The 19,249-nt window shown below is 41.9% G+C and overlaps 1 protein-coding gene across 1 annotated transcript in view; it reads left to right on the top strand.

The window, feature by feature from the left end:
* abcc1 (ATP-binding cassette, sub-family C (CFTR/MRP), member 1) overlaps positions 1-19,249 on the top strand; it is a 35,341-nt gene that overhangs the window by 9,219 nt on the left and 6,873 nt on the right. Inside the window, exons 8-26 of the mRNA XM_046866509.1 lie at positions 6,673-6,900; positions 7,257-7,434; positions 7,628-7,789; positions 7,912-8,004; positions 9,037-9,240; positions 9,346-9,492; positions 9,809-9,896; positions 11,100-11,169; positions 13,197-13,323; positions 13,787-13,963; positions 14,079-14,246; positions 14,798-14,987; positions 15,206-15,238; positions 16,361-16,406; positions 16,514-16,646; positions 16,728-16,935; positions 17,028-17,338; positions 18,125-18,324; positions 18,947-19,073. Of these exons, the coding sequence (XP_046722465.1) occupies positions 6,673-6,900; positions 7,257-7,434; positions 7,628-7,789; positions 7,912-8,004; positions 9,037-9,240; positions 9,346-9,492; positions 9,809-9,896; positions 11,100-11,169; positions 13,197-13,323; positions 13,787-13,963; positions 14,079-14,246; positions 14,798-14,987; positions 15,206-15,238; positions 16,361-16,406; positions 16,514-16,646; positions 16,728-16,935; positions 17,028-17,338; positions 18,125-18,324; positions 18,947-19,073 (2,890 nt within the window). The remainder of the gene's footprint in view (positions 1-6,672; positions 6,901-7,256; positions 7,435-7,627; positions 7,790-7,911; positions 8,005-9,036; positions 9,241-9,345; positions 9,493-9,808; positions 9,897-11,099; positions 11,170-13,196; positions 13,324-13,786; positions 13,964-14,078; positions 14,247-14,797; positions 14,988-15,205; positions 15,239-16,360; positions 16,407-16,513; positions 16,647-16,727; positions 16,936-17,027; positions 17,339-18,124; positions 18,325-18,946; positions 19,074-19,249) is intronic.

Raw genomic sequence — 19,249 nt, 5'->3', positions numbered from 1 at the left:
ACACCCACACACACACACACACACACACATTCTCTCTCTTTCTTCTTTTCTTCTTTTAGCTCCTCCCATTAGGGGCGCCACAGCAGATCATCTGTCTCCATACCCCCTGTCCTCTACATCTGCCTCTTTCACACCAACTACCTGCATGTCTTCCTTCACCACATTCATAAACCTCCTCTTTGGTCTTCCTCTTTTCCTCCTTCCTGGTGTCTCCATCCTCAGCATTCTTCTACTGATATACCCCATGTCCCTTCTCTTCACATGTCCAAACCATCTCAATCTCACCTCCCTCACCTTGTTTACAAAACGTCCTACATGCGCTGTCCCTCTAATAAACTCATTTCTAAACCTGTACATCGTCATTACTCCCAATGAAAACCTCAATCTCCCTCTTCCTCTCTCTTTCTTATTCTTCTATTGGTCTTTTTCTTTCTCCTTCTGATCTTCTTTTCTCTCTCTCTTGTGTCCGAGTGCTGTAAGGTTTAGAAGGGGGGTTTTCAATGAGGGAGTGATGTAATGGAGTGCAGTCGCATTTACTTTTATGGCATCTGGCAGACACACTTATCCAGAGTGACTTACAACTTAGCAGGGGAGGGTTAAGGGCCATGCTCAAGGGCCCAGCAGTGATGGGATTTGAACTTGTGACCTTCCGATCCAAAGTCCAATGCCTTAACCACTGAGTAGCATTTGGAACACAGCCAGGTGCTCCAGGTGTGTAGGAATGAAACAGCAGTCAGTGAGGAGTGTATTTTAGCTTCATCATAGTGACTCAGCATTCAGTGATGATGACTCAGCAGTGTCGTGGAAAGACGTGTTCTGTTTTTTATCTCGTGCAGAAGCAGTCAGTGGAATGACTCACTGCTATCTGACCTGCTTTTGTTTTTCTCTGTGGTCTGACACTCCACACTAATGACCTGCTGCTGTAGCACTTCTAGATCTCACTTCTGTTTTCTGTAACGGAAAAACGTTGAGAGAAACTTCTTTATTTTCATGCTGGAGGAAAAAGATTTATAACAATCTTAAAAAAATATTTAATAAATAAAATAAAATCCAAAGTGTGGAAATACCTGGTTTACAGTTTCATGGTTTTTAGAAGGAACAAAAACCCCAAAAGAACTGGACAGTAAATGAGTGGAAGGAAAACCTGTGGAGTCCAAGCTGAAGAAGAACTTGGAGAACAGGAGAGAAGATGTGATCAGACCACATCATCCTCACAGTCACACATGGAGGTGGAAACGTAATGGTTTGGGGTTGTTTTGGAGCAGTTTGAAGACTTGGTTACTTTCACTTTCTGGTACAACATGGTAACTATTCCATCTGGACTTCATCATACAAAAAAACGTTGAGTCAAAGAGACGGATACGTCCAACCTCAGTAAGCGTTATTTAGAGGGCAGACAGACGTCTGGAGTGATGTCTATCTTGGAACGTCCTGCTCAGTCAAATAAATCCTATTGAACTGCTCTGGGATGAACTGGATCACAAGAAAGAGAAAAATCAACAACTAGTGAAGAACATCTCCGGCGAGTTTTACAAGAGGCCCAGCAAAGTGTTTCATCCGAATGTTTGGAGAAACAAAGTGTCCGGTTGCTGAGAGCGTGTGAAGCTGTTCTTCATGCCGAGGGAGGATTTTTCACTGGGAATAAAGTGGAACATCTGGACAGTTCTAGATTTGTTTGGGCAGAGTCGATCTTCATGTTGTTAAATGACCAAGTCTTTTGCATAGAAACAAACGGTTTCTTCTTTAAAATTTTTTATTTAAGAAAATCAGCTGCCTTCGGTCTGCATTTTGCATCTGGCTCATTGTAAGCGTTTATTTCTAGAAATATCCAAAATAATCCCCAGTAGATTCAAATCTTCAAACTAGTAATGAGATGATGTCCAGAAATGAACCATCCGGCAATTTGGATTTTAAAAAATAGATTGGATTAGAAGTTAGATTTTTACAATTTATGGTTCCCCCCAAGTGGCAGCTTTGTGGTGCTGGGATTTGAACTCATGACCCCCTGTGTCAGTAGACCAATATCTTATCTCCTGAGCTACTGCTTCCCCAGTTGGTATAAAACTAAAAAAAAGACTCTGGTTTAACGATCAGAAGGTTGCTGGTTCAAGCTCTAGTGTTGCCAAGCTGCCACTGTTGGGCCCTTGGAAAAGGCCCCAATCCTTAATGCTGGACCCCAGCCTCCTACCCATTTGGAATATGATAAAAGAGAATTATACTGTGCTGTAATGTATATGTGACAATCCATCCATCCATCCATCCATCCATCGAATGCAACCCAAATCTGATGAAAGTGTCTTCAAGGCACATTCCAAGAAAACTTTGGATTCAAAATAGGAAAAAAGAAATTGCAGCACAATCCTCAAACCAGACTTTAAATCGTTTCTAGATTGTTTTGTTGAAATCCGCAGGGATCCTGTTAACCAGCACGACATTCTCATTTCAACATCCTACTTGGCTCTCAGCCAGACAGACATCCTATTGACGTTCTTCATTATCGGTGCAGCAGCAGCAGTGTGTACGGGGCGTGTGAAGTGCACTGTGAGCAAACCCTCATCACGCCATTGCACATCTGCTTCCCAGCAACCGTAACCACCGGCTCGACCCCGAGCGCTGCAGTAAAAGTCACCGCATGCCACGTATTCGCGTATGCAGGGAAACAAACGCTCAATGCGTTCTCTTTCAGGCTGTCTCCGCTACGTCTGCTTTTTTTTTTTTTTTTAATCATTAAACACCGATTCAGACACTGTTGCTGCTCAGAGGGAGAAAGTGTTTTTTTCTTCCATGCGGCGCTGGAGTTCTGCGTCCACTCGAATTACCTCAAATACCATCATTATGGGGCATTAATACAATCGTATAATATTTCTTGTTCTTCCTTCTTCACACAAGTGTTGTGTTCTGGGAGTATGTCTGTTAAATGCGTAAACGAGCAGCTATTAAGAGCTTTAGGAGCCGTAGCCTATCAGAAATGAGGCACGGTTACTATGGCGAGATCAAAACAGGTGTGAGATTTACTTTCTCTTTTGTCCTGCACGCTATAGGGTGGCTAGTGTTTTGTAAAACAAACCTACGTTGGCAGGGGGGGTGAATAACCACCTAAACACATATACAGTGGTGTGAAAAAGTGTTTGCCCCCTTCCTGATTTCTTAGTTTTTTTTTGTATGGTCGTCACACTTTTTAATGTTTCAGATCATCAAACTAATTTAAATATTCGTGAAAGAGAACACAAGTGAACACAACATGCAGTTTTTAAATGAAGGCTTTTATTATTGAGGGGAAAAAGAAATCCAAAACTACATGGCTCCGTGTGAAAAAGTGTTTGCCCCCTAAACCTAATAACTGGTTGGGCCGCCCTTAGCAGCAACAACTTTTAATCAAGTTTTTGTGATAACTTGCACTGAGTCTGTGGAGGAACTTTGGTCATACATGTCAAGTCAAGTCAAGTTTATTTGTATAGCGCTTTTCACAACAGACATTGTCTCAAAGCAGCTTTACACAAATCAACAGTGATGGTGAATGGTGTGCATTTGTCCCTGATGAGCAAGCCGTGGCGACTGTGGCAAGGAAAAACTCCCTTAGATGTTATGAGGAAGAAACCTTGAGAGGAACCAGACTCAAAAGGGGAACCCATCCTCATCTGGGTGACATCAAGAGTTTGATCATAAATCTTTCAACAATACAGAACACTGGAGAGTGAGAACTAACATGATTACTGGAGTATAAGATTATAAGTAATGTTCTTTCTGCAGTCTTAAACAGTCTATATGGTTAGTAGCTCCGAGTTTTATAAGCTCAGCATTTGTGATCACCACAGATCCAGCATCAGCTTCTCCATGCCAGAGCCTTTAAACACTCCAGGAGGTCCAATGTCAAAACTCCACACATGTAGCGGGATCCAAATGGCACTGGTACGTCTCTAGATGGTTCAGGATGTTTGTGAGTTCGGCATCTACTTCTTTAAAGGTCCGTAATCATCACGAGGTGGGAGGTGACTGGAGCTGGAGCAACCTCAGGATGCCTCGGGATGGGGAGAGAAAGAGAAGCAGTGGAGAGGAATTAGCGTAGCTGCTGTTCATGATATTAACAGCACAAGTTGATAATGTGCATGTGATCAGATGTTCTGGAGCACAAGGTTATGATGTGATGTGTGTTATGTGTAGGCTTTGCTAAAAGATCGTTTTAATCTACACTTAAATTGGGTGAGTGTGTCTGAGCCCCGAACACCGTCAGGAAGACTATTCCAGAGTTTAGGAGCTAAATGTGAAAATGCTCTACCACCTTTAGTGGACTTTGCTATTCTAGGAACTACTAGAAGCCCAGAGTTTTGAGATCTCAGGGGCGTGGCGGATTGTAGCGTGTTAAAAGACTGGATAGATACACGGGAGCCAAACCATTTAGTGCTTTATAAGTGAGAAGTAATAGTTTGTAGTCTATTCGAAACTTAACAGGAAGCCAATGTAGGGACGATAAGATCGGGGTTATGTGATCATATTTTTTTGACCTTGTAAGAACTCTGGCTGCTGCATTCTGGACTAACTGAAGCTTGTTTATTAATGAAGCAGGACATCCACCTAGTAACGCATTACAGTAGTCTATTCTGGAGGTCATAAACGCATGGACGAGCTTCTCTGCATCGGATATAGACATCTATGCAGAATTGTTGTAATTCAGCCACATTGGAGGATTTTTCCACATGAACCGCCTTTTTGAGGTCATGCCACAGCATCTCAATAGGATTCTTTGACTAGACCTCTCCAGAGTCTTCATTTTGTTTTTCTTCAGCCATTCAGCGGTGGACTTATTGGTGTGTTTTGGATCAGAACCCAAGTTGGCATCAGATTGAGGTCACGAACAGATGGCCGGACATTCTCCTTCAGGATTTTTTGGTAAACAGCAGAATTCATGGTTCCATTTATCACAGCAAGTCTTGAAGCAGCAAAACCATCAATCAGACGACCACCACCATATTTCACTGTTGGTATGATGTTCTTTTTCTAAAATGAGGTGTTACTTTTACATCAGACGTAATGGGACACACACCTTCCAAAAATTCAACTTTTGTATCATCAGTCCACAGAGTATTTTCCCAAAAGTCTTGGGGATCATCAAGATGTTTTCTGGCAAAACTGAGACGAGCCTTTATGTTCTTTTTGCTCAGCAGTGGTTTTGGTCTTGGATCTCTGCCATGCAGACCATTTTTGCCGACTCTTACTTATGGTGGAGTCATGAACACTGACCTTAACTGAAGCAAGTGAGGCCTGCAGTTCTTTGGATGTTGTTGTTGTGATCTCTTGAATGAGTCGTCAGTGTGCTTTTGGGGTAATTTTGGTCGGCCGGCCACTAGGTTCTCCACTGTTCCATGTTTTTGCCATTTGTGAATAATGGCTCTCACTGTGGTTCGCTGGAGTCCCAAAGCTTTAGAAACGGCTTTATAACCTTTTTTCACACTGATGGATCTCAATTACTTTCTTTCTCATTTGTTTCTGAATTTCTTTTGATCTCAGCATGATGTCTAGATTTTGAGGATCTTTTGGTCTACTTCACTTTGTCAGGCAGGTCCTATTTAAGGAGGAAACACTTTCACACAGGGCCATGTAGTTTTAGATTTTTTCCCCCCTCAATAATAAAAAAAACCTTATTTTAAAAACTGCATGTTGTGTTCACTTGTGTTATATTTTACTAATATTTAAATTAGTTTGATGATCTGAAAAAATGAAGTGTGACAAACATGCAAAAAAATTGGAAAGGGGGCAAACACTTTTTCACACCACTGTATATATGATAGGGGTGTAACGGTACACAAGTCACGGTTCGGCTCAATTTGGTTAGAGTTATGGGAAAGAAATGCAAAATAAAACTTCATAAATGTTAATAATAAAAAGTTAACATCAATCAAAATTCATTTTTAAAAACAATTTAAAATACAATTTATATTTAGATAAATAAATGTGAATAAATCAAATGAATGCAATACACTTTTTTCTTAATATTATATTGACTAATCAAATAAATTTTTTTTAATTAAATTAGTCTCAAATTATAAAAATGTACAATAATAGGTGTTTTTTTTACATTTAATTTTCGAAATATTTTTTTCCAACTTAACTGTAACTCCTTCATTCATTCACTCCCTCGATATGCTTAATTGTCAGGATTTTCTCCTTTTACGAGAAATTGAAGCTGTACATAAAACGTGAAAGAATCCATACAGCTAAGACTGTCATAAAAACGTAGGCGATGGGAGGAAGTGGCAATTTCGTGCATGCGCTAAAAACAAGTAGTTTACAAAGCGACACCCTTTAGGATGAATTGAGATGACTGACTGCACCCCAGACCTCCTCACCTACATCATTACCTGACTTTACTAACACCCTTGTGGCTGAATGAATCTCCACAAATCTTGTGGAACATCTTCCCAGAAGAGTGGAGGACATCATAAGAGCACATGGGAACTAAATGTGGAATGGGATGTTCATACAGTAGATATCAAGCTCCAGGTTTCCACAAACCTTTGGTCATAGTGTGTGCTTCAGAGATGCTGTAGAACCATTGGTTTTACCTGGAAGAGGTGTGTGTGTGTGTGTGTGTGTGTGTGTGTGTGTGTGTGTGTGTGTGTGTGTGTGTGTGTGTTTATATTTCTAACTTCAAATTTTCCTCTTTCTCATCCTCAGGTCAGAAGACAAGGCCGTGTATTCTCCTAAACGCTCAACCAAGACGGAGAACAAAGACCAGCAGCCGATCGAAGAGTCTGAGATCTTAATAACGAATGCTCCTCAGAAGACACGTGAGCCCTCGCTGTTCCTCGCTCTGTGCCGGACCTTCGGGCCGTACTTTCTCATCAGCTCCATCTACAAGATCATTCACGACATCCTGATGTTCACCGGACCAGTAATCCTCAGGTTACTTTCCCGAGTCGGTCACACACGGGTGCTCGCACGCTAGATGTTTGCCGTCTCTCCCAGTTAGCGGTTTGTTGAGAACTCCATGGGAACTCCATCTCGTCCTCAAATACAGCTGTGACCTTTTTTTGGACAGGATCCATGCCAAATTTGTTTAAGCATAAAGTTCTCGAGTTACAAACCGGTCCAGTTGATCTCTTCTCACAGACTTGGGCGTGTCTCTCACCAACCCCCCCCCACCCCCAGAGATCGATTATATTCTTCTAATTTTGACTTTTAAAACATTTTGACTTTATTTTCGTAATTTTGTGACTTTGTTTGCTTGCCCTATTTAAGTTTCTCTCTCCTCTCTTCAGTCTGTTGATCCAGTTTGTGAACGACTCTAGTGCCCCCTACTGGCACGGCTACTTCTACACCGCTCTGCTGCTTGTGTGCACATGCATACAGACACTAATACTGCAGAGGTACTTTCACGTGTGTTTCGTGTCGGGAATGAGGCTGCGTACGGCCATTGTAGGCGCCGTATACAGGAAGGTGAGCTTCGGTCCTGCTTTCCCACACACCACTCGGTCACGTCACGAATGTCTGAACCGAATTGAATACAATATAATATACATAAAACGACTCCAACCTCTTTGCACTACAAAGGCCATGTGTTAGAAGTCATTCTATCAACATTGAATCAAAACAAATATTTGCACGTACATTTTGTTTGTTCGTGGTACAGGCGCTGGTGATTACGAACGCCGCTCGCCGCACGTCTACCGTTGGAGAAATCGTAAACCTCATGTCTGTAGACGCTCAGCGCTTCATGGACTTGATCACGTACATCAATATGATCTGGTCAGCGCCTCTTCAGGTCATCCTGGCACTTTACTTCCTCTGGCAGGTTTGTGGAAAGCTATGATCTCTTGGATGTGTGTGGAGCAGGAGGGATTACAAGTCATATCTGCTTTTATTTATTTATTGATTTTTTTTCACCCTCTCTTGCCTCTTTTTGTTTGTCTGTAGAATCTGGGTCCGTCTGTGCTGGCTGGAGTTGCTGTGATGGTCCTGATGGTTCCTGTAAATGCAGTTATAGCCATGAAGACTAAAACCTACCAGGTAAACCCTCCTACATGCTTTAACGTGATTTTTTTATTTTTTCCCCCCAAGAACTGATGGACTAGCTGGTAGTGGGCAGGATAATAAAGGTGTTTATGATTGACAGATGAGTAGATTGTTAGAGGAAATGATGGATGATTGGATGGGTATATGGGTGGATATGTGAGTGGATGGATGGATGGATGGTATGTGGATGGATAAGTGGATGGAAGGATGGATGAGTGGATGTGTATATGGATAGATGAGTGATTGGATGGATATAAGGGTGGATCTGTGAGTGGATGGATGGATGGGTATATGGATGAAATGGGTATATTGATGGATGAGTGGTTGGATGGGTATGTGAGTGGATGGATGGATGGATGGTATGTGGGTGGATGGGTGTATGGATGGATGAGTGGTTGGCTGGATGAATGGATGGGTATGTGGATGGATGAAAGGATGGATTGAAGGATGGATGAGTGGATGGGTATGTGGATGGATGAGTGGATGAAAGGATGGATGAAAGGATGGATGAGGGTATGGGTATGTTGGTGGATAAGTGGATGGAAGGATGGATGGATGAGTGGATGGAAGGATGGGTATGTGGATGGATGAGTGGATGGAAGGATGTCTGGAAGGATGGATGAGGGATGGGTATGTTGGTGGATAAGTGGATGGAAGGATGGATGGATGAGTGGATGGAAGGATGTATGGAAGGATGGATAAGGGGATGGGTATGTTGGTGGATAAGTGGATGGAAGGATGGGTATGTGGATGGATGAGTGGATGAAAGGATGGATGGAAGGATGGATGAGGGGATGGGTATGTTGGTGGATAAGTGGATGGAAGGATGGATGGATGAGTGGATGGAAGGATGGATATGTGGATACATGGATGAACACATGGATATGTAGACAGTTGACTGCATGGATAATTTGTTAGATTGATGGATGGACAGATGCAAGAAAGAATAAACCGATAGATAGAGGAGTGAAGCATCAGCTCCTCTCCTGCGCTTATAAACGATTGCGTATTGTTTTCCCTCTGCAGGTCGCACAGATGAAGAGCAAAGACAACCGGATCAAGCTGATGAACGAGGTGCTGAATGGCATCAAGGTGCTGAAACTGTACGCGTGGGAGCTGGCCTTCAGGGCCAAAGTGTCTGAGATCAGAGAGAGCGAACTGCGTGTGTTGAAGAAGGCAGCGTACCTGGCCGCCGTGTCCACCTTCACCTGGGTCTGCGCTCCTTTCCTGGTGAGGGGCGGAGCTATTACGCCGCTGCGTAGCGCTTTATTATGAACGTTTTGTGCACTTTTACGGATAATTACAAATTGTGCGTTGTGTTTCTCGACACGCTAGGTGGCACTCTCGACGTTCGCCGTGTACGTGCTTGTGGACGAGAACAACATTCTGGATGCGCAGAAGGCCTTTGTTTCACTTGCTCTCTTCAACATCCTGCGTTTTCCTCTCAACATGCTGCCCATGGTCATCAGCAGCATGGTGCAGGTCTGCGAGACCAAACTCTGAAACGTTTCCATTACATTCTTGGCTCAATCTATTGTTCTTATCATTTTTTGTTAGATTATCTATCACTTTTATTATTATTTTTTAATTATTTTTTAATTATCCATCATTTTTATTATTATTTTTAAAATTATCTGTTTTTTTCAACTAGGATATTTACTTCTTCTTTTCTCCTTTTTCTGTATGAGAAGTAAAATGTTTGTATCTTTTTGATTCCCTGACTTTAATTTCATCACATTTTGGAATTATGAGTTAAACTTCTCATCATCTGTCTCTTTTTCTGTCTCTCTCCCCGCAGGCGAGTGTCTCCCTGAAACGTCTCCGTGTGTTTCTTTCTCATGAGGAACTGGAAGAGGACAGTGTGGATCGCAGACCAGTTACTGGCTGTAGGCTGCCTTTTATTCATCATCATCATCATCATAATGTTATTAATATTATTATATCCTCCAGAGAAGCCTTTTCGTGATGCAGTCAGAATGATAGAAATTCAAGAAATCCTAACCATATGATTCTCATTCTAACCCTGTACAGTCTCGTACACAGTGGAAAAACAAAGTTCAGCTAGGACCAACACTCGCACTAGACAAACTTAAAATCAGGAGAAAACTCTTAAATAGAGGTTAAATCTGGAGAAAACTCTCCCTAAATTCAGGGTAAATCTGAAGAAAACTCTCCTTAAATTCAGGTTAAATCTGGAGAAAACTCTCCTTAAATCCTGATTAAATCTGGAGAAAACTCTCCCAAAATTCAGGTTAAATCTGGAGAAAACTCTCCTTAAATCCTGATTAAATCTGGAGAAAACTCTCCCAAAATTCAGGTTTAATCTGGAGAAAACTCCTTAAATCCTGATTAAATCTGGAGAAAACTCTCCCAAAATTCAGGTTAAATCTGGAGAAAACTCTCCTTAAATCCTGATTAAATCTGGAGAAATCTCTCCCCAAATTCAGGTTAAATCTGGAGAAAACTCTCCTTAAATCCTGATTAAATCTGGGAAATCTCACCTTAAATCCTGATTAAATCTGGAGAAAACTCTCCCTAAATTTAGGTTAAATCTGGAGAAAATTCTTCTTAAATCGTGTTTAAATCTGGAGAAAATTCTTCTTAAATCGTGTTTAAATCCAGCAAAAACTCTTTAAATCGAGTTTAAATAAAGAGAAAACTGAATCATAACAACAAAAAACTCAAGAATGTAAACTACAGGAATACAGAATAATGATTTATCTCTGATGTTTCAGACTCATCATGCTCAGATAATTCCTGTTTCTTCGTGCACTCTTAATCTAATTCCTCCCTCGGGCTAAACTTAAATCTAAATCTCCCCGAGCTCCTGAGTCTGCATCTCCCCACACACTTCAGTCCTTGTGCTTCACTTGTCTCATAAAGGTTTCTTTTTGCTCGACTGGTCAGTGAGCGTCCTTCACTTCTACAAACAACCTCAAAGCCGCCTTTGTTTCATAATCTGATGAACGAGTTTGTGTTTATAAAAGAAACGGAGCGGAATGTAGGACTTCTGAAGTCAGGATCAAAAAGTACGTAGGCGATTTTGATGTCCAGCACTGAGACGTCTGCTGTTCCTTTTCTCCTTTCAGCACCCGAAAGTATCAGGATTGTGGATGGGGCTTTCAGCTGGTCTAAAGGTGACTCTCCTGCTTTAAAGAGGTAACTGACGTTTTCTGCAACGTCGCTGGGTTTAAATAAAAACGGATGAAACATGTGTAGGAAATGCTTTCATGAGACAGATGAGGTGGTATCAAAAAGTTTCGAGACTGTAGAAGAAAAAACGTTATCTACGTCTCCCTCAAAATAGTCTCCTTGGACATTCTCCTGGAATGTCTCCTGGAAGTCCTCAAGCTCCTTCTGCGATTCGTGCCAGATCTCCAAAATGATGAGGTTGATCTTCATCTGGCGAGTAGGGTGGGTGTGGATGCAGGATCGTGTGGAAAGTCCCCAAAAACGTTTCTCGCACAGAATTTTCCGCTTGCTCTTCAATCTAACTCTCTGTCCATGATGACGCGGTCAGAACAACACCAGTCAGAACCTTTTTGATACCACCTCATAGAGATGAAACCAGAACGTTTGAAATAAATGAGACGTGCGCTGCTGTGTCCTGATGTGTGCTGTTTTCGATAAAAGACACCGATGTATCGTAAAGACCGTTGGCCGGCTGAGGATTTCATGGGCAAGTACACCTGCATGCTCAAGAAACGCAAAATATCTGCAGCCGGATCGATGCCGTCTGGAAAATCTCAGATGCCAATGAAATGAATAGAACGTGTGATATTTAGACTCGCAATTCATTTAGAATCCTGTATTACCTCCTAATCATATCATACTATAAAATACTATTGTACTATATTACACTATATTCCATTATATGGCCAAAAGTATTGGGACACCTGACCGTGTTTTTTTTTTTTTTTTTTGTTTGCCCACCCCCCCACCACCGACTTTTACCTTGGAGGCACACAATTATATCTGAAAGTATGGAAGTTTCCCTTCAGCTCTTCAACTAGGAGCCCAAAACCTGTTCCAGCATGACCATGACCATGGAGATCAGCGTTACATGCGATTGAAGATGTCCTTCTATAAAGCTCCAACCCTCAACCCTATTGAACACTTTTAAAATAAATTTTACTGCACCCCCAGGCGCCTTCACAACACTTACATCAGTACCTTTTTTTTGATAACACCCTCAAATCTGAATCTCCACAACCCTCCTCTAAAATCTATATCTTTCCAGAGGAGTGACAGAGGAGAGCAAATGGGGATGTGATGTTCAAAAGGGAGCACATACTAATCATATGGTCAGGTGTCCACAAACGTTTGTTCGTATAATGTATATTACACTATAATTTACAATTTCCCCACCTCAGAAATACTCGTTTCTGATTGGCTAAGACGTGATCACGCTCTCACAACAGGTTCTATTCAATTATTAAAGGTTTTAAATGAACCCTGGGACTAAATTCCACTCCTGTGACTATTTGATTTGCTGATTCTGAAACTATTTTAATTTATTTGTTCTATTGATCAAGTCCACAATTCCAAAATGTGATTTTCATTCATGACATTCTGCCAAGTTTCCAGTTTATCACCCAAATCCTGTTTTTATTTCCAGTAACAATTTCTATAAAGCCTGCTGTCAGTTTATTATATTATATAATAATAATAATAATATGCAGGTTTGATAGGAAATGTTGCTTTGTCTCTGTGAGAGATCTCTGTGAGAAGATTATTATGCAGAAATCTGGTAAAAAAAAAAAATGGTTTGAAATATTTTCTGAAAATATTCAGAATTTAAATAAGATGTTTATCAGATTCATTTTATTCAATTAAAATGCTAATTTTTTAATTGTTATATATTATGAATTTATTTTATTATCACATTTTTATTAAGGAAATTATGAAACCAAAAATTCTTATAAAAAAAAAAAATACTCTTTGGTCTTCTCGCTCTTATTCTTCCTTTCTTTCATGTTCTCTACCTCTTTTTTTTTGTCTTTCTCTCTCTCTCTCTCTCTCTCTCTCTCTCTCTCTCTCTCTCTCTCTCTTTTCACGTCTACTCACATCTCTTCTGTCTCTCTTTTCTTATTCATATATCTGGCTCTGCTCTGTTTGATTATATTGTCTCTCTCTCTCTCTCTCTCTCTCTCTCTCTCTCTCTCTCTCTCTCATTGTGGATGAAGGATTAATGTGAGTATCCCTGAAGGAGCGCTCGTTGCTGTAGTGGGTCAAGTGGGTTCAGGAAAATCCTCCCTGCTCTCGGCTCTCCTGGGAGAAATGCACAAACAGGAGGGTCTCGTGTCAGTCAAGGTAAATAAAGAGTGAAACAGGTTTATGGACATCTGATTCAACATTTATCTCCATCTCATTCCACAGTTAGTCTGCATTTTTGCTGTTATATTAGCCTCCAGTCTTCTGGGAAGATGTTCCAGTAGATGTTTTGGAGATTCATTCAGCCACAAGGGTGTTAGTAAAGTCAGGGGAGTCTGAGATCTAGACTGCAGTCAGTCTTCACATTTATCTCTAAGGTGTTCACTAGGGTTGGAGCTCTATGGCAGAAGATCTTCCACTCCAAACCATGTAAAGCAGATCTTCTGATATACACTTTATATAGACAAAAATATTGGGACACCTGACTTGTGTTCTTCATACCTCTAACTTTGTGGTAATGGTATGAAGAACACAAGTCAGGTGTCCCAATATTTTTGTTCATATAAAGTGTGTATGAGGCTCTGTAGCATTAGAGATGATGTGTATGATGTGTGTCGGTCAGGGTTCGGTGGCGTACGTGCCCCAGCAGGCGTGGATCCAGAACGCCACGTTGAAGGAGAACATCGTGTTCGGGCAGCAGATGAAGGAAAGCTGCTATCAGAAAGTTCTGGAGGCTTGTGCTCTCCTTCCAGACCTGGAGATCCTCCCTGGAGGAGATGAAACGGAGATCGGAGAGAAGGTGAGCTAAAGAAATCTGGAATTTATTAGATAACTCTGCAAAAAAAAAAAAAATAAAGAATGTCAGCAGATTTGCTGGTGGTAATCCCTTTGTGTGTGTGTGTGTGTGTGTGTAGGGAGTGAATTTATCTGGAGGTCAGAAGCAGCGTGTGAGCCTGGCCCGAGCGGTGTACAGTGATTGCTCAGTGTATTTGTTAGATGATCCGTTGTCGGCCGTCGACGCTCACGTGGGAAAACACATATTCGAGAAGGTCATCGGGCCTCAGGGCCTCCTGCAGGGACACGTGAGCTCCTTCTCCTTTAGCATTCAGATTGAAACCTCTCGAATCTGTTTCTCGTGTGTGTGTGTAACAGATAAAATGTTTCTCATTCTTTTGTCACCTTTACTTTATCTAGATTTTCTCTATTTTATTTTTTTACCTCTTTTCTTCTTTCCTCTGTTTCTCTTCCTTTTTTGTAATTTTTTTTCCTTCTCTTCTGACCTTTTCACCTCCCTCTGGTTTCCTTCTTTTTCCTTACCTTTTTCCCTTACATACCCCATCTCTTTTTCTCTTCTATTCTCTTCCTCGTTTCACCCCTCGTCTCCTTTCTTCTTCTTTTCTCTTCTTCCCTGCATTCCCTTTCCTCCTCTGATCTTCTCTGCCCGTCGCTGTAGTAATAATAACCCGAGGAAAATTCGCCTGAGTGTAAAGTAAAACTACTCTGAAAATGAAAGTTCTTTATGAAGTCAGAGTATATGGGAGTCTCTCCCGCGTTAGTTTCTCTACCCCATAACGCAGAAACACTGAATTGTACTGAGGGATTGTACTCATGCCCTGCTGTTTGTTCCTCTCAGACACGTGTGCTGGTGACCCACGGGCTGAGCTTCCTGCCTCAGGTCGACCTCATCCTGGTGATGGAGGACGGACAGATCACGGAGACGGGCTCGTACACAGAGCTGCTCAGCAGACATGCCGCTTTCGCCGAGTTCCTGCGCTCTCACACCAACGCTGACCAGGAAGAAGAGAACGAGGGAGGAGGAGGAGGTAGAGTCACGGCCGCCATGTATTTAGTTTTTCATCTCGTCTGTCTTTTCATGTCTGATCTGAAATCGGTGTGTGTTATGTCTTTGTACTGTTTTGTGTGTGTTGGAGATTTTAGGTCTTCTGTCTCTTCTCCCTTAAACAAAACATATTTTGTGAACTTCTACTTATTATCTCTTGTTTATTAGTTTTTTTTTTTTTTTTCTCATCATGCTGTTCAGAAGTGTGCGAAGAACAGAGTGAGAAATCGGAAGGTTGGAGAGTCTCGTTGGTTTTAGAAAATGTCCAGGATGCATGGGTTTGATGTGGCATGATGGGTTTTTCCTCCATTCCTGGAGTTAAAAAAACAAACTATATAGCCAAAAGTATTGGGACGTCTAACTTGTCTTCTCAAAACTGTTGTTGTATAGAAAATATCATGAACTTTTCTGTTAAAACCTGTTCCAGCATTATAATGCCCCTATGCACAAAACCATCCTCATGAAGATCTGCTTTACATAGGTCGAAGTGAGTGATAGAGCTCCAACCCTAATGAACCCTCCTCACCTCACTTACAGTACATCACTACCTGACTTTACTAACACACGTGTCTAAATTTAATAAATCTCACACAAATCTCCACAAAATCTAGTGGAACGTCTTCCCAGAAGAGTGGAGGTTATTGTAACTTATAAACGGGGACTTGATGTGAAATTGTATGTTCAAAGGTGTCCATAAACTTTTGGCCATATAGTGTATATTTATTGGAATAAATAAACTGCATAAACGCACGTGAGTCATTTAAATTTAATACAGTAATCAGGTATTAGGTCGCACGTTGGAAAAGGATCAACTGCCGTCATGATTTATTTATTTTTATAATTTATTTTTTTATTTTATTCCGTCTATGCAGCATGATTTTCGTGAAATGCTCAAGAACTAGTTTCAGGAGCAAATTTCAGCTTTCATCTGCCGTTACAGACTGCTGACAATGGAGACTCCTTCCATAATCGTTTATTTAAAATAAAAAACACTTATTCTTTCACTTATTGAAACGCATCTTCCGACCAATCAGATAAGAGAATTCAGCAGCTCTGTGCTATAAGGAAAGCCGGAACAATTATAATTTTTTGCATCAAACCAGGAAGCAACAGTCAACTTTGGCGTGTTCGATAAAACGTGCGGCTTGTTGCAGCGGGGCTTTAATATCTATGTAACGGTGATGGACTGCTGCTTTATTTGTTTATTTCAATAGCGCATGTTGAATCGAAATGTCAGATCGTAAGGGGAGGAATCGCTCGCATCGGTTAGCCGCTTCATATGTATCGTTAAAGTATTGTGATGCCGGCTCGTGCAAATTGAATCGTCCTCAGTTATTGTTTCGTTGTCCCGTCCAGATCCGCAGAAAACGCTGGAAAATGGAGGCCCGGCGGCTCTGCTGAGGTGAGACAGCGACGTCCATATCGATTACTGAATAAATGCTCGTTTATGTTGTGTAGAGATTCATTTTTAGATTAATTTTAATGAAGTGTGTGCGTTTGTGTGTGCAGAAAAAGCCAGGTGTCCCTAAACACAGCAGGAACCGCGAAGCAGAAAGTAGACATCAATGACCTGAAAGGGCAGAAACCCAAATCTACAGACGCGTCGAAACTGACCGAGGCGGATAAAGCCAAGACGGGCAGAGTGAGTCTGCCACCTGCTGGTGATGCTATGCATAACTGTGTGTAACATACGTGAAGTTAAGGGCTGTTCCGTGTCCTGCAGGTGAAGCTCGCCGTGTTCTGGGAGTACATGAAAGCCATCGGGGTGTGTCTGTCCATCTTCAGCATCTTCCTCTTCCTCACTCATCACGTAGCCTCTCTGGGTTCCAATTACTGGTTGAGCTTATGGACGGATGATCCGGTCATTAACGGCACTCAGCCCTCCAGAGACCTGCGTCTGGGAGTGTACGGAGCGCTGGGACTCTCCCAAGGTCCGAAAATACAAACGTTCAGATGGACAAAATGGATCAATTAGATTTTATAATCACGTTTTCCCGAAACGTCTCTCTGCTTCTCCTCTCAGGCATCGCCGTGTTTTCATACTCCATCTCGGTGTCCATCGGTGGGATCCTGGCGTCTCGGTACCTCCACGAGACCATGCTGTACAACGTCCTGCGCTCGCCCATGTCGTTCTTCGAGCGCACTCCCAGCGGGAACCTCGTCAACCGATTCTCCAAGGAGACGGACACCATCGACTCTGTGATCCCCAGCATCATCAAGATGTTCATGGGCTCCTTGTTTAACGTGCTGGGATCCTGCGCCGTCATCCTTCTCGCCACGCCGTTATTGGCCATCATCATCCCTCCTCTGGGGCTCTTCTACGTCTTCGTGCAGGTCTCAGACACTCTCTGACTATCATCTCCTTTTCCTCCGCCTCCTCATCTCCCACTTTCTTCTCCTCCTGCTCGTCTTTATTCTCGTCGTCTTCTTTTTTCTCTTCTTTTTTTTTTTTCGTCTGGCTTCTTTTCTTCTGTCCCTCCTCCTATTTTTGTTCCTCCTCTTTTTTCCCTCTTTGCTTCCTCCTATTCCTTCATCTCCACTACTGCTTCTTTCTCTCTTCCTCTTCTTTTTCCCTTTTATTCTTCTTTCTTCCCTTCATCTTGTTTTTTATCTTCTCTTTCTCCTTTTTCTCCTTTCCTTTTCCTTCTTCTCCTCCTCTCCCTATCTTTTCCTCCTTCTACTTTTTCCTCCTCTTTGTTTTTCTTTGTTTTCTGCTCTTTCTCCATAATCTCCTCTATTCCAATTTTCCTCCCTTTTATTTCTCTTGTTGTGCACCTTCTCATTTTGATTCTTCCCTCCTCTTCTTTTTTCTCCACCTCTTTTTCTTCCTCCTTCAATCCTGCATATAGAGCTACAGATAGTGAGCGTAATAAGTAAAAATATCAGATAATGGCTTGTAGCAGTCAGTATCTTCATCTGAGGGATTCTAAAATGCTGCTGGTGTGGAAAACATCAGAATTCTGTTGAGATGGTTATTCGGTGCCCTCTACAGGTGGTATCAGGACTGACAAACACTAGCCAGAGCCTGGCTTGGAAATCGTGTGTATTTGGGATTTTGTTGTTTAAGATCGCGTACTCATATCACCTCTCTGTGTGTGTCTGTGTCTGTGTGTGTGTTAGCGCTTCTATGTGGCCTCGTCCCGACAGCTGAAGCGCCTGGAGTCAGTCAGTCGATCTCCGGTGTACACACACTTCAACGAGACCCTGCTGGGAACGAGTGTGATCCGTGCCTTCGGAGTGCAGAAACGCTTCATCGGAGAGAGCGACAGACGAGTGGATCACAACCAGAAAGCCTATTTTCCCAGCATTGTGGCAAACAGGTCTCACACACATTTTTAACACCTTCTGATTCAGATCCAACTCTTCTATTAATCAGAACTGATCTGATTCAGAATTTGAATCAACTCTGATCTGACTCTGATCAGACAGTGTGTCCAAAAGTATGTTGACCCCAAGATTATTTTTTTTTCCTCTGCTTTCCTCCCTTCCATTTGCTTTTATAATGACCTCTACTCTTCTGGGAAGATGTTTCGCTAGATCTTGTGAAGAGTTGTGCTCCTTCAGGTGTTATGTAAAATCAGGTGCTGATGGAGGTGAGATGAGGAGAAAAATAAAAATAATCATAGCAGGAGATCTTCCACTCCACCCCATGTAAAGCATCTCGTTTTCCTTCACTTCCTTCAAGTGAAGGAAAAGTATAGAAGGACATCCTGTACATTTGTGTGGACCAAACGGTTTAGGGGAAGAACCACATATAGTCAGGGGTGCACATACTTTTGACCAGAAAATACTGATTACTAATTGGATATAGAATGCATTTGGATATATTAGACAGTACATTGCAGTCAAACTAATAGTGTGTGTGTGTGTGTGTGTGTGTGTGTGTGTGTGTGTGTGTGTGTGTGTGTGTGTGTGTGTGTGTGTGTGTGTGTGTGTGTGTAGGTGGTTAGCAGTGAGACTGGAGTTTGTGGGGAACTGCATTGTGACCTTTGCTGCATTGTTCGCTGTGATTGCCAGAGACAGCCTGAGTCCAGGCATCATGGGACTTTCCATCTCCTATGCCCTGCAGGTCTTACACACACACACACACAGTATATAGCATACACATTTGATTCATATTACGTGCAGTGTGATCCGATTTCGATTCAATGAAATGGGAAAAAATCTGATGCTGTGCAAATCAGTTAGAGATTCTTTTTTGGGATTCAGACAGACAGCAAATCATCAATTTACTTAAGTGCCTTC

This window comes from Silurus meridionalis, chromosome 14 (genome assembly GCF_014805685.1).
Source record: "Silurus meridionalis isolate SWU-2019-XX chromosome 14, ASM1480568v1, whole genome shotgun sequence".
NCBI classification, from domain to species: domain Eukaryota; kingdom Metazoa; phylum Chordata; class Actinopteri; order Siluriformes; family Siluridae; genus Silurus; species Silurus meridionalis.
This window is presented reverse-complemented; position numbering and strand designations above follow the sequence as displayed.